The sequence below is a fragment of the Peromyscus maniculatus genome, chromosome 4 (assembly GCF_049852395.1).
Source record: "Peromyscus maniculatus bairdii isolate BWxNUB_F1_BW_parent chromosome 4, HU_Pman_BW_mat_3.1, whole genome shotgun sequence".
Taxonomy (NCBI): Eukaryota; Metazoa; Chordata; class Mammalia; order Rodentia; family Cricetidae; genus Peromyscus; species Peromyscus maniculatus.
In genome coordinates this window covers 70,900,871-70,914,220 of record NC_134855.1, presented here as the reverse complement: position 1 = coordinate 70,914,220, position 13,350 = coordinate 70,900,871, and the positions used below count along the sequence as shown (strand labels likewise).

The 13,350-nt window shown below is 49.2% G+C and overlaps 1 protein-coding gene across 2 annotated transcripts in view; it reads left to right on the top strand.

The window, feature by feature from the left end:
* Window positions 1–751: 751 nt before the first annotated feature.
* Ext2 (exostosin glycosyltransferase 2) overlaps window positions 752–13,350 on the top strand; it is a 149,683-nt gene continuing 137,084 nt past the window's right edge. Inside the window, exons 1-4 of one of the 2 annotated variants that reach the window (XM_006995920.4) lie at window positions 789–1,008; window positions 1,689–1,768; window positions 9,355–9,920; window positions 11,521–11,610. In XM_006995920.4, the coding sequence (XP_006995982.3) occupies window positions 1,760–1,768; window positions 9,355–9,920; window positions 11,521–11,610 (665 nt within the window). In that variant the 5' untranslated portion in view covers window positions 789–1,008; window positions 1,689–1,759. Of the gene's footprint in view, window positions 1,009–1,688; window positions 1,769–9,354; window positions 9,921–11,520; window positions 11,611–13,350 lie in introns of both variants that reach the window. The other variant, XM_076570120.1, reaches the window with a different exon arrangement.

Sequence of the window (13,350 nt, the reverse complement as noted above, 5' to 3'; positions counted from 1 at the left end):
ACCAAAATATTCACATCCTGTGGCCAGACCAAGAACTACAGCCCGGCAAAGGCAAGCCCAGCTAGGGTGGCTTCATTAACCTTTCAGTAACAGCAGTCACTTTTTTTCTATTTTAGACTTGCTGCCTTGTGACAGATGCTACTATGCATGAGATAAAGAACCTCCATTTCTGCTGCTACAATTCCAATTTTTTTTGTAACTGCTTCTTGAATTTTATTTCCAGAAAAATATTATATTTATGCCTGGACGCAAGCATCCACTTACACATTTTCTCCTGTTTTCGCACAAGCACATATTATTCAAAAGTGATTGAGCTTGCCCCTTGCTAGGGACACTGGTTCCTTATTAGCCTGTCTTGAAGATATTACTTTGCTGACAGGTACGCATCCTCAAATTATTTCCTAATTAATTTCACTGCTCCCAGTGTCTTATTACTAGAAACAGTGCGGTGAATGTTTCAAGAAGGGTAAACTGCATAGAAGATTGGTTGGAATTGCGGGTCCAGGGCGTTTTTACATCTTGATGGCTACTGCCAAATTGCCCTGTGGGCATGAAAATGCTTTGTATAGTTGGGGGTGGTCTCACTATGTAGTTCAGGCTAGCCACGAACGAGTGGGTGATCCTCCTGTTGTGCTGGGATTACAGGTATGAGCCATCATGCCCGACCAAAATGCTCGCGGTTTTTGACAGTTTTACCCCTGGAGCTCGGTGCCTGCCTTTTGGCTCTCCCTCTGGGCACGCTTTTGAACGAGGGCAGGGACGCTCGCCTGCGTTGACTCCTCCTGTCCAGCCGGGGGCGCGGCACGACCTCTCCGCATGCGCAGTGCGCGCCGTGTCAGCTGCCCGGAGCTAGAGGCCTGCGCCGCTTTCCCGTCTGGCTCCCGCGGACCGGGTGCCGGCGGCTGCCTCCCGTCTCCACGCGACCCGACACGGGCGGCCGTGGCTCGCGGCCCGCGGCAAGAGCCGGTGACGGAACGCGGGGCCGAGCGGGAGGCGGCCGGTTCCGAGGTGAGCGCGGGCCGGGCGGGCGGGCCTCACGGCTGGGCTCGGGGAACCCGGGGATCTGCAGGAGCGCTTGCAATGAGTCCCCATCTGTGCCCTCTCCCCTGGGCCCGTGCGCCTCGCTTCCTGCTCTCACTGGGCGCTGAGGGATTCCAATCTTCCCCGGGAGGTCTTGCACCTTGCCTCTCCCAGGCCGGTGGCTTCCAGGGACGTGGTGAGGAAGATGGCCCACGACCCATTGGCTCTGAGCGTGGACCGGGAGCTCAGGATAGTTGGGAGATGCGTTCCCGATGGTGGCAACAGTGTCCACTTCTGAGAGTCAAATAATGGCTTGGTGTCATTAATTAGGAAGTGCCAGTCTAGAAGGGCCCTTTCACTTACTGGTCTGTGGATGTTGTCGAGATTGGGACATGTCCATTTCAATTCTTTTTAAATCGACCAAATGTTCTAAGTCCTTGAACTGAACTTTGTGTGTTCCGGAGCTCAAGGCTATTCATGGTAATAAAGCACACGGTTGATTTTCATCGCCATCACTTTCCCTGACTGACGCCTCCTGGTTGCGCTAGCCAGTGTGGATGGGTTGTCATCTGAAGAACCAGACTGCTGGGCCCTGAACCCCGGCCTTGAGGTTCTGTTGTGGAACCCTGGAGGTTCTTAGCCTTGCTGTTGACTTTTCTCTACCACAGGAGGTTCAGAAGTTTGTCACACAGCGCTGTCAGGAAGATGAAGACTGAGTGAATGTATACGCGTAAAGCAGATGTGTGGAGTAAGTGGTACTTAATGTATTCACTGTGATGTAATGCCATAGTCAAATCTTTATACTAGACTACGTTTTTAGAGGTAGTTAGCCACACTGGAACGGTAATTATTATCCTGCCAGGCAAGGTTGTGCATTGTGAGTTTGTGTCTATTTGCCTACTTTGTTTCCAGAAGAGCGGTGGCTGTGGGAGTTTAGCAGGCAGGACATCTCCAAAAAGCCTACGAGGACAAAAAATTGTGACTTGGAACGTTGTGCTGAGTGGATTGGCTGTAACCTGGGGCTTGGAAGGAAGGTGGTTCCGGCCAGTGTTAGGACTAAGCAATTCCAGGAACCTGGTGTCTCACCCTGATGGTGGATGATGGGTGTCCCAGTCACTTCCAGTGACTCAGTCTCCACTGCTGGATGAAGGGGCCCAGCATTTTTTTTTTTTTTTTTTTTTTTTTTGGAGGGGAGGAGTTTGATGGGTTTGAAGGATGATAATTTGTAGGGTCTGTGTTGAAAGTCTTCTTGTGATCCAGGTCATGGTATGAAACTGGGCAGACAGAAGAACTGTGGCTTCAGCCTAGATGGATGCCTTAGGCGGGATTCAGCACAGGCTTATCAGCAGGGCTGGGCTGTGTGGAGGATGTAGCTCGGCTGGTAGAGTTCCCAGCATGCATGAGGCCCTGGATTGACTCTCCAGTAGCCCCATACACTGGGGTGGGGGTGCATGCCTGCAGTCTTGGCACTCAGGAGGTGAGAGTGGGATGACAAGTTTCTGACCAGCCTGGACTAATTAATTAGTTATGGATTTTCTTAATCTTAATTAATTACTTTATTACTTTTATTTTATATGCAAGTGTTTTGCTTAGATACATGCATGTGTACTATGTGTATGCAGTACCTGAAGAGGCCAGAAGAGGGCATTAGAGCCCCTGGAACTGAAGTTCGAGATGGCTGTGAGCTTCCATGTAGATGCTGATTATTATTATTATTATTATTATTATTATTATTATTATTACTGTATTGCTGGGGACCTAGGCCATGCTCAGCCAGCACTCTGCCCCTGGGCTGTAGCCCTGTTGCCATGCGCCCCCACTTCTTTTATTTTGGGTGTTTGTTCTGACTCAAGTGCTTTTGCACATCCTCAGCTTTCTTTCTCAGAATTGGTGTAGATGGTGGGTGTTGAACCAGCCTGTGAAGGCTTCCATAAGCCAGGAAGAGTGTCCTGCCCAGGCTGGTATGGCGTTGTCGTGCCTCAGCTCCCTGTCAGTCAGTTGGTTCTGAAGTATATTCTGTCTGAATCTTCGGAACTCTTAGCAGAACTTAGTTGTTTGCGGAGCTCGGTGATCTGGCCAGCTCCATCATCACCGTTCCCTTTTCTGGCTTCGCTCTGGGTTTTCTGAAGTCTTCTCCTGCCAGCTCCTTATGCTCATGTTGTTTTTCCCAGTTTGGCAGACCATGCTAGTCGGTCTAGAAGTGGCCCTAGCAAGCAGCCCTGAGAACATGTCCTGAGACCTTCTTGCTCACCCTCAGATGGCAGCAAGGACCCCTCCAGCAGTGGAAAGCAAGGCATCAGGAACCCCTGTACTCTAGCGGAACAGCTGTAGGACCTCCTACCGGGGCAGCTTGGGGTGAGCTCAGGTGGGAGGGAGGCAGTCCCAGCATGGTGGCTGTAGCTCTTGAGAGAGTATGGCCTGTGGTGATGGAAGGGTAGTGGCATTGGCTGCCTCTTGGCATCTTCCTTAGGAGCCTTCATAGCAGAGAATGCTAGGTTCTGGGCAGCCAGATGCCAGCTCAGGGCACATCACGAAACATGGGAGGTTCCATGGCAGTATGTCCTGCAGCTGGACGCAGATGTGATGATCATATTAGAGTTGAATCATCATCATGGCGGAACTGCTGAGGAGATGAAGGCATAGCCTTGGCATCTGTGGTCAAGGCCACAGTGGGAAGAAATCCTGGGATGGAGAGGCTGGGGACACTGAGAACTTGGATTCTTAGGATTCCCCAATCTCCGGCCTGGCAGCAGGTCTTTGAGGTAGAGGAGAGTTTCTTTGCCCAGGCTAGCCCATGCAGAGCCATCCCTGGAGGCAGCTGCTTTGCCCAGGCTAGCCCGTGCAGAGCCACCCCTGGGGCAGCTGCTTTGCTCGGCACATCTTGTCTGCTTCAGGGTCTGCCTCCACCTTCTCTGATGGCAGCTTCCCCTAAGTGGGGAGTCTTCAGATGTCTGTGGCTGCAGGACCTGGCTGTGTGGACTAACAGCAGCTGGGGGAAATATGTGGAGTGGTGGGCTATAAAACTGGATGTACAGGGTGTGGAGGCAGGTACATTTTCTCATGATCCAGAGTTAATGACCCAGCTGGATATCAGGAGCTGGTCCTAACGTGCTGCTGGACAGGCTTGAAGCTTGGATGCAGCCATGACCTAAACCACTGGTTCTCATCCTGGGGTGAGTTCATTGTCCTCAGGGGTATTTAGCAATGTCTGGATATACTCTTGGTGGTTACTATTAGAGATCTGGCTTTCACCAAGTAGAGGCCGAGGGTGCTACTGAAGCAGTTGATCTGTATAATAGTTTCCCAATGAGAGAGTTAGCTAACTCAGAATGTTAGTAGAAGCCACAGCCAGGACTTTGGCCTCCAGTAAATGAGGGGAGGCATCAGGACTGCTGTGGCAGTGTTGAAGAAGCCATTGGAAGTTTGGGGAGGCAGATAGCTTAGATAGGTTGTTACTCAAGGCTAGAGATAACACTGCTTCCTCAGCCAGCCTCTGGGGGAGTCCACTCCCTTCACTCTGCTGATATGGAATGGCCAGGGAGGGGCTGGCACTGTGGTAATATGGAATGACCATGGAGGGGCTGGCACTGTGGTAATATGGAATGGTCAGGGAGGGGCTGGCACTCTGGTAATATGGAATGACCAGGGAGAGGCTGGCACCTTTGAGACATAAGCTCAGCACTGACCCCCTGCAGGCTGGGATTGGCTTTCATGGTACCAAAGAACTGGGTTCCCAAGTTCCTGAGAAAGGTAGAGTTCTGTCCTATCAGTGGCCAGGTGGTGTCCTTAGCCGCATACAGAGAGGCAGACATGGTACCCATAGCGGATGGTAAGCGGGGACTCACCAGGCTGTCTTGACCCACTGTGCTGTGACTAGGCCATGGTTCTAGAGCAGGGTGGAAGGTCAGCCAGCTCAGACACTGCCTGCTGTGTGTGTCCTTTCTTTTGGTTTTGCTGGCGTGAGATTATTTATTTCCTGTGTTTTCATGGGTGTAGTTGACCTCCTGGGTTTGGATTTTTTTTCCTTCTAGTGTCTTCTGTAGGGCTGGATCTGTAGATAGATATTGTTTAAATCTGACTTTGTCATGGAATGCCTTGTTTTCTCCATCTGTGGTGACTGAAAGTTTTGCTGGGTATAGTAGTCTAGGCTGGCATATTTGGTTTCTTAGAGTCTGCAGCACATCTGTCCAGGCCCTTCTGGCCTTCAGAGTCTCCATTGAGAAGTCAGGTGTAATTCTAATAGGTCTGCCTTTATATGTTACTTGGTCTTTTTCCTTTGCAGTTTTTAATGTTCTTTCTTTGTTCTGTATGTTTAGTGTTTTAATTATTATGTGGTGAGGGGACTTTCTTTTCTGGTCCAGTCTGTAGGTGTTAGTGTTCTGTAAGCTATAGGCATGTCCTTCTTCAGGTTAGGAAAATTTTCTTCTATGATTTTGTTGAAAATATTTTTTGGGCCTTGAGCTGAAATTCTCCTTTTTTCTATTCCTATTATTTTTAGGTTTGGTCCTTTCATCCAGATTTCCTGGTTGTTTTGTGTCAGGAACCTTTTAGATTTAACATTTTCTTTGACTGATGTATCCATTTCTTCTATGGTATCTTCAGTGTCCAAGATTCTCTCTTCCATCTCTTGGATTCTGTTGGTGAAACTTGTCTCTGTAGTTCCTATTCACATTACTCAGTTTTTCATTTCCAGATTCCCCCAGTTTGTGATTTCTGTATTGATTCTATTTCCATTTTCAGATTTTGAACAGTTTCATTTGTTTTCTTCAACTGTTTGTTTTTTCTTGGCTTTAAGGGATTTATTCATTTCTTGCAGTCGTTTGTGTTTTTCTGGATTTCTTTAAGGGATTTATTCATTTCTTCTTTAAGGACCTCTGTCATCTTCATATAGTTGGTTTTAAGGTCTTCCTCTTGGGCTTCAGCTGTGTTGGAATATCAGGGCTTGCTGTAGTAGGATGGCTGGGCTCTGGTGGAGACATATTGCCCTGGCTGTTACTGATTGTGTTCTTGCTTCTAGGCATTTAGGTTTGGGGTGATTATAGGCCTAGCTGCTGATTTCTGGGTTTGTCTTTGTTGGGTAGCTGTTCTATTCCTTGGTTTCTGCTTCCTCTCTGGATTTTCAGAGAGCGCATTGGCTGTGTGTTGCCTGTTTTCCTGGTGTATGCAAGGGAAATGCTTGCTGGTGTTGGAGACGGGGGAAGGGGAGGCCAGGGGAGGATGGTCTGTTACAGTGCTAGGGGAAACCCCGGAAATTGGGACTGAGGTAACAGAGAGAGTGGAGAAGGCCGGACAGCCTACCTAGTCTTCTGGGGGGCATGGCCTGTGGTCGAGTAGGGAGTGTCTGCCTGAGTTGGGGGCTGGGTTGCATCTACAAGGTGGGGAGATGGTCTGTGGGGTCCACAGGAGGCGTGGACAGTAGGGAGGGGAGGTTGCAGCTGGTGTTCCGTTGCAGTGCTAGGGGTGACCCTGAGAATTGGGTTTGGGGGAACAGAGAGAGTGGAGAAGGTCCGAGGGCAGCCTCTCTGGTCTTCTGGCCAAAAAGTGGATTTCATAGTGTGAATTGAAAGGTTGGAAAACCATTGTGTGAAGGGAGTTGGTTTAAAGTTAGCAAAGGTCTCAGACTGACTCTGTACCGTAAGCTACCTTGGCCACCTTGCTCAGTGGTGGGTTCTCCAAGTCTAATTTAGACCAACAAGGATGAGCTGCAGTGGCGGGCCGTGAGTCCCCCTGGGGTGCTCACCTTGTGGCGTTTGGTAACTACTGACTTAGAATTGAGGCAGACGGCGAGAGCTTGTTGGGAAAGTTTGCACATGGGCTGGTGGGGTACATTGTCTGCCTCAACTCTTCCTCTCTGCAAACCCTGGGGGCCATCCGGGGAGGCAGAGCCATAGCACACACCGGGCCTGGGGCCAGTGCGGTGACTGTTAGGGTGTCAGAGAGGTGATGCCTCTGGAGCCCCTATTCCTGCTATGGAGGCACGTAGCATCTATGGAGTGGTTAACACATATATCCCAAAGATGATGATCTTTAAGCGTAAGTGGATAGACTTCTGCATGTTAGTCCCGATTCCTGGGCATACGTTGGTTCATGGTCTCAGAGATTTGAGTGAAATCACTTTTGACCGTGGCACATTTCCCTCCCACCTGGACTGGCAGTGATTGCAACTGCAATATTCAAGGCTGGAAAGTCTTCCAGGGTGTGCGGTGATGGGGTGGGGGACACTCTATTTAGCCAAAGTGAAAATGACTGATAAGCCCGCTGAGAACCTCTGGGTTTTTCAATAACTTCCCTCTGTGCTCAAAGTTACTCTGGCAAAGCAGTATTTAAGGGGCCCTTTGTAGTTTGGGGCTTCTACTTGAAATGCCAGTGTGGCTCATTGCAATCCTGCTCATCCATCACACTCTAGGCTGTGTCCTGCCCACAGCACCTGGGCGTGAGCTATGGGAAGCTGGCTTGGTAAGCACCTTATGTTATGATCTGCAGGGCAAGTGTGCCTGTCTTAGTCAGGGTTACTATTGCTGCGACAGAACACCATGACCAAACACAAGTTGGAGAGGAAAGGGCTATTTCACTCACAGTTCCATATGACAGTTTGTCATCAAATGCCATGCGGGCAGGAACTGAAACAGGACAGGAATCTGGAGACAGGAGCTGATGCAGAGGCCATGAAGGATGCTGCTTACTGGCTTGCTCCCCATGGCTTGCTCAGACTGCTTTCTTATAGAACCCAGGACCACCAGCCCAGGGATGGCAGCACCTACAATGAATGGGCTGGACCCTACCCCGTCAATCATTAATTTAGAAAATGCCTTACAGCTGGCTCTTACGGAGGCAGTTTCTCAATTAATGTTCTGTCTTTTCAGATGACTCTAGCTTGTGTCAAGTTGACCTAAGACTAGCCAGCATCCTGCCTTTTTGCTGAGCACTGAGCGGTTTCTTTTCTGTCTCAGCCCATGATGTTTACTGATTTTTTTTCTGCTGCTGTGTAACTGACCACGAAAACGCAGTGGCTTAGAGTGACAATGAGCATGTGGCCTTTGATGGGGACAGTGTGGATATCTGAGGGTACCATCCACTGGTTGCTCAAACTCTTGTGTAGTAAGAGTTCCCAAGGACTGAGGTTTCTTGGGACCCAGGCTTACAGTCTCAGAATGTCCTCTATGTAAGTGCCAGACTGGGCACTTGCAGGGAAGGGGCTGGGCTTCTGCTCTTGAGTTGCAAAGTGCTGCTGTGAGTATTCATGGATGGGAGGAGCTCTCAGCATCTGGATTGACCACAGTGACTCTTTTCTTCTGTCCCCCCTCCTCTTTCCCTTACTCTGGTTCTCCTGCTGGGTTCACGTGTATACTTTTCAGTGAAATGGGCCAGCCTTTGCTTTCATTATAAGATACCGACATGCGTTAGATTTAAAGATGGAGGCTGCTCTTCTGGGATGCCCTTGACCCGGCTCCACACTCTGCATCCCTTGGCTTCCTCTTCTCTCCCTCGCTAGGCCAGAGGCTCCTCTAGGTATGGTCAGCCTTGTCTCTGTCATAGTACCTAGTGAGTGAGTGAATGGAAACTGATTTTAGAGTTACAAAGCATCATTTTGGTCCAGGTAAACTATCACTGTAGGTCAGGTGAATGTTTCAGAATAAGTATCTGTAGTTATTTTGTTTTAGAATTTTCTTCTTGGGTCAGCACCTTCTTCCCAGGGCCCAACATTTTTTGGCTTATGTTTAAAGTGATATACATAGGGTTGGGGATGGAGAGATGGCTCAGCAGTTAAAAGCACTGGCTGCTCTTCCAGGGGACCCATGTTCCATTCCCAGCACATACATGGAAGCTCACAACTATCTGGAACTCTAGTTCCAGGGGAGACAGTGTCCTTTTCTGGCCTCCATGGGCACCAGGCACACACATATATACAGGCAAAAATACTTATACAGAAAATGGATAAATTTAAAAGATGAATACAAATAGGGCATAGCTATAATTTTATATTGTGTATGACATATTATATATTTATGTATAGCATTAAATATTAAATTTATCCTATATGTAAGAATACATATTTGCATATATTAGCAGTGTCAAAAATCCTTGTCATTTTGATGCCCTGTGCTTATAATCACAGTCTTTGGGACACAGAGGCAGGAGGATCAGGGGTTTAAGACCATCATGGGCTATGTAGCAAGTTCAGGGCCAGCCTGCGCTATATGAGACCTTGTTTTGGGAAAAAAAAAGAGAGAGAAATTAAATAAACGTATTAAAAGTTGAACAATCCAATCCTTTCGGGGTGTTGCTTGCCATCCTAAACATTTGCTTTTCCCCACGTTTGTCTGTGTTGACCAGGTGTGTGAGGAAGAGGCTCTCTGTGTCGTCATGTGCGCGTCAGTCAAGTACAACATCCGGGGTCCCGCCCTCATCCCCAGAATGAAGACCAAGCACCGGCTCTACTACGTCACCCTCTTCTCCATCGTCCTCCTGGGCCTCATCGCCACAGGCGTGTTCCAGTTCTGGCCCCACTCCATCGAGTCCTCCAGCGACGGGGGTGTGGAGAAGCGCAGCATCCGGGAAGTGCCGGTGGTCAGGCTGCCAGCTGCCAGCCCCATCCCGGAGCGGGGGGACCTCAGCTGTAGAATGCACACGTGTTTCGATGTCTACCGCTGTGGCTTCAACCCGAAGAACAAAATCAAGGTGTATATCTACCCCCTGAAAAAGTACGTGGACGACGCGGGTGTCCCAGTGAGCAGCACCATCTCCCGGGAGTACAACGAGCTGCTGACGGCGATCTCAGACAGTGACTACTACACCGATGACATCAGCCGGGCCTGCCTCTTCGTCCCCTCCATCGACGTGCTGAACCAGAACCCCCTTCGCATCAAGGAGACGGCACAGGCTCTGGCCCAGCTTTCCAGGTACCTGACACCTAGCCGCCAGAGCCCAAGGGATGGTCTGGAGGGAAGGGGAGAGACGGGAGCGTGTCCCCTGTTGATGTGCCCCCCAGATGCTTCAGCTCACACGTGTGTGAGTGACCGATGTGTAGCAGGAGGTTTGTGCTGTGAACGCCGGCCCTGGGGCTGTCATCCTGCGGCTGTGGCGGCCTGTGGCTTCGTGGAGTTTAGAACTAAGGGAAGCTCTCCTGCTAGACTTCTCCTTGTAGATTAAAAGGCACAGCCGTCTACCCCAGGCACTCAGGTCATTCCCGTTTGCTGTGAAAAGCCTGGAAAGGCAGCTCAGCAAAAGGAATGTAAGATTTATTCCACCCTCTGCCTCTGAGAGGTAACCACTATTACTGTTTCACTGGGCTTATTCAGTCTTTTTTTTTTGTTTCTGGTATGAAATTGCTGTGTGTGTATAATTATGCACATTTTTGGCCAGGAATGGCATCATGTGATCATACTCCAAAGAAGCTTCAATTCTCATAATGTATTGTGAATATCTTTCCAAATAATTTAATGGTGTGTGTGTGTGTGTGTGTGTGTGTGTGTGTGTGTGTGTATGTATGTGTGCGTGCACATAAGAGCACTAGAATGCACACACATACAATGTCTATGCAAAGGCCAGAGATTGATGTTGGGTGTCTTTATCACCCTCCATCTTATTTTATCTATCTATCTATCTATCTATCTATTTATTTATTTATTTATATTTTTTATTTTTTTGAGACAGGTCTCTCACTGAACCTGGAGCTTGCCCATTTGGCTAGGTGGCTGGTCATTGAGCCCGGAGATCTTCCTGTCTGTGCCTCCCCAGCAGTGGGGTTACAGGCATGCTCCTCTGCACTGGCTTTTATAAAGGTGCTGAGAATTGAACTCAGGTCCCCAGGCTTGTACGGCAAGCACTATGCTGACTGGGTCATCTCCCTAGCCCCTCACATTCTTTTTTTATATAATTTTGAAGGTTGTGTGCTATTCCATTTTATGGATATTCTGTATATATTTAATCAGCTGCCTATAATTTGTTTACGTTTGTTTCTTTTAAATTTTTACTTATTTAAATGTGTATGGATATTTTGCCTGTATGTATGTCTGTGTACCACATGAATGCCTGGTGTCCTACAGGCCAGAAGAGAGCATTGGATCCCCTGGAACTGGAGTTATAGATGGTTGTGAGCCATCATGTGGGTGCTAGGATTAGAACCTGGGTCTTCTGGAAGAGCAGCCAGTGTTCCTAACCACTGAGCCATCTCTCCAGTCCTACTTTTGCTTCTTGAGCATTTAGGTGGGTTTCAGGTTTTTGGGTTTATTTTTATGTTTAAATGATCAGAAATGGTGATGTAGCAGATGAGCTGGAAGTACACATCTTTCCATTTTTTTTTTAACCTGTTGTCCCTTTGGGTGTTCAGAAGTTTCTTTGCACCTGGGAGGCCTTGCTGTTGTGGCCACTTACACCTGTGTCTCAGCAGGTGGTGTTGTTGCAGGCTTGGGCTGTTTGCACATGTGATCCAGCATCATCATACCCTCATTTCTTCAGGGTTCAAGTGTGGACTCTCTTAATTGTTTGCTTTCTCAATAGGTGGGATCGAGGAACAAATCACCTGCTGTTCAACATGTTGCCTGGAGGTCCCCCAGACTACAACACTGCCCTGGATGTCCCCAGAGACAGGTGAGCATTTGGGAGGCTGTCCTATGATGGATTTCTGAGGATTAGGTAAGTTAAATAGGAATCATTTATTTCCATGAAATTGGGTTCCTAGATGCAGGTGAGGTGGCGCACACCTTTAATCCCAGCATTTGGGAGGCAGAGGCAGGCGGATCTTTGAGTTTGAGGCCTGTTCCAGGATAGCCAGGGCTACACAGGGAGAAACCTGTCTTACAATAGATAGATAGATAGATAGATAGATAGATAGATAGATAGATAGATAGATAAAGGAATTAGGTCCCTGAACCTGCTGGGATATATTTTACGATCAGAATTGCTTACTAAACTAGAAAATCCTCTGAGGCATTTCTCTCCTTAAGACAGGAATTCGGAAGCTGTTAAACTGTGGAAGCTGTTGGAGCTGGGGTCCTGGGACAGCTTGAAGAACTCTTATTTTCCTAGTCTGGGCTGGTGTTAGTTTCAAGTGTAGCATTCAGTTCCCAAGCCAATTAGGATAATGGTTGTCCATCCATGCTTTCTGAATTGGGGGTCACTTGCCAAAAGTGGTCCTGTAGCTCCTGAGGAGAGAAGGGTGGATGTGTAAAGGTCCCCGAAGCCTGTACTGTGAGGGCAGCCAGGGGGCTCAGGGCATCATTGCCTGTGTTTTGATCGGCCAGTTCCTCCCCTCCTCTCCCTGTTTTTTCCACCTCACTTCTCATCCCCACTCACCTCTCCCATGTTTCCTCCTTTCTGGGAAAGCTTCCCAAACAGGCCAAAGTGGGGAGAGGTGGCCAGCGGTCATGCTCCTGACGCCGAGCTCACTCATTACACCTCTCTGCCCTTTCATGCATCAGTTGACTCACTTTAGCCCAAGGCTCCTGGAAAGTTCCAGAATGAGGTGCTGCGCTTGCCTCCTCTGTTAGTGTTTGGCTCACAGCTTTGAGGAAAGCAGAAAGTTTGGCCCCAGCTCAGGACAGTGTTCAGGTTACAGGAGTGTTGTAAGAGTGTGTGAGCAGATTTTATTTATTCCACAGTCTTGTTAGATGATGCTGAACTTGAGATCAGTGTTACTGACAGAGGTCTCATCTTGAGACCAGCTGTGTTCTCAGAGGCTAACATTATCATCTGTGGAAATATACACTGTGTCATGTGTCTGCCCAGATGGTTGATCTAAACCTTCTAGGCTTCAAGTGGCTGCCTCCAGTCAGTTTTGATTTTCTGTCTGGAAGACACATAATAATGTAGAGAGCCTTGTGACCAACAGAGGGCAGTGTGGCTGCCACACAGAGAGCCCCATGGCCAACAGAGGGCAGTGTGGCTGCCACACAGAGAGCCCCATGGCCAACAGAGGGCAGTGTGGCTGCCACACAGAGAGAGGGGAGAGCCTTGTGGCCAACAGAGGGCAGTGTGGCTGCCATACAGAGAGAGGGGAGAGCCCTGTGGCCAACAGAGGGCAGTGTGGCTGCCACACAGGCAGAGAGAGCCCTGTGGCCAACAGAGGGCAGTGTGGCTGCCACACAGAGAGAGGGGAGAGCCCTGTGGCCAACAGAGGGCAGTGTGGCTGCCACACAGGCAGAGAGAGCCCTGTGGCCAACAGAGGGCAGTGTGGCTGCCACACAGGCAGAGAGAGCCCTGTGGACAACAGAGGGCAGTGTGGCTGCCACACAGGCAGAGAGAGCCCTGTGGACAACAGAGGGCAGTGTGGCTGCCACACAGAGAGCCCCGTGGACAACAGAGGGCAGTGTGGCTGCCACACAGGCAGAG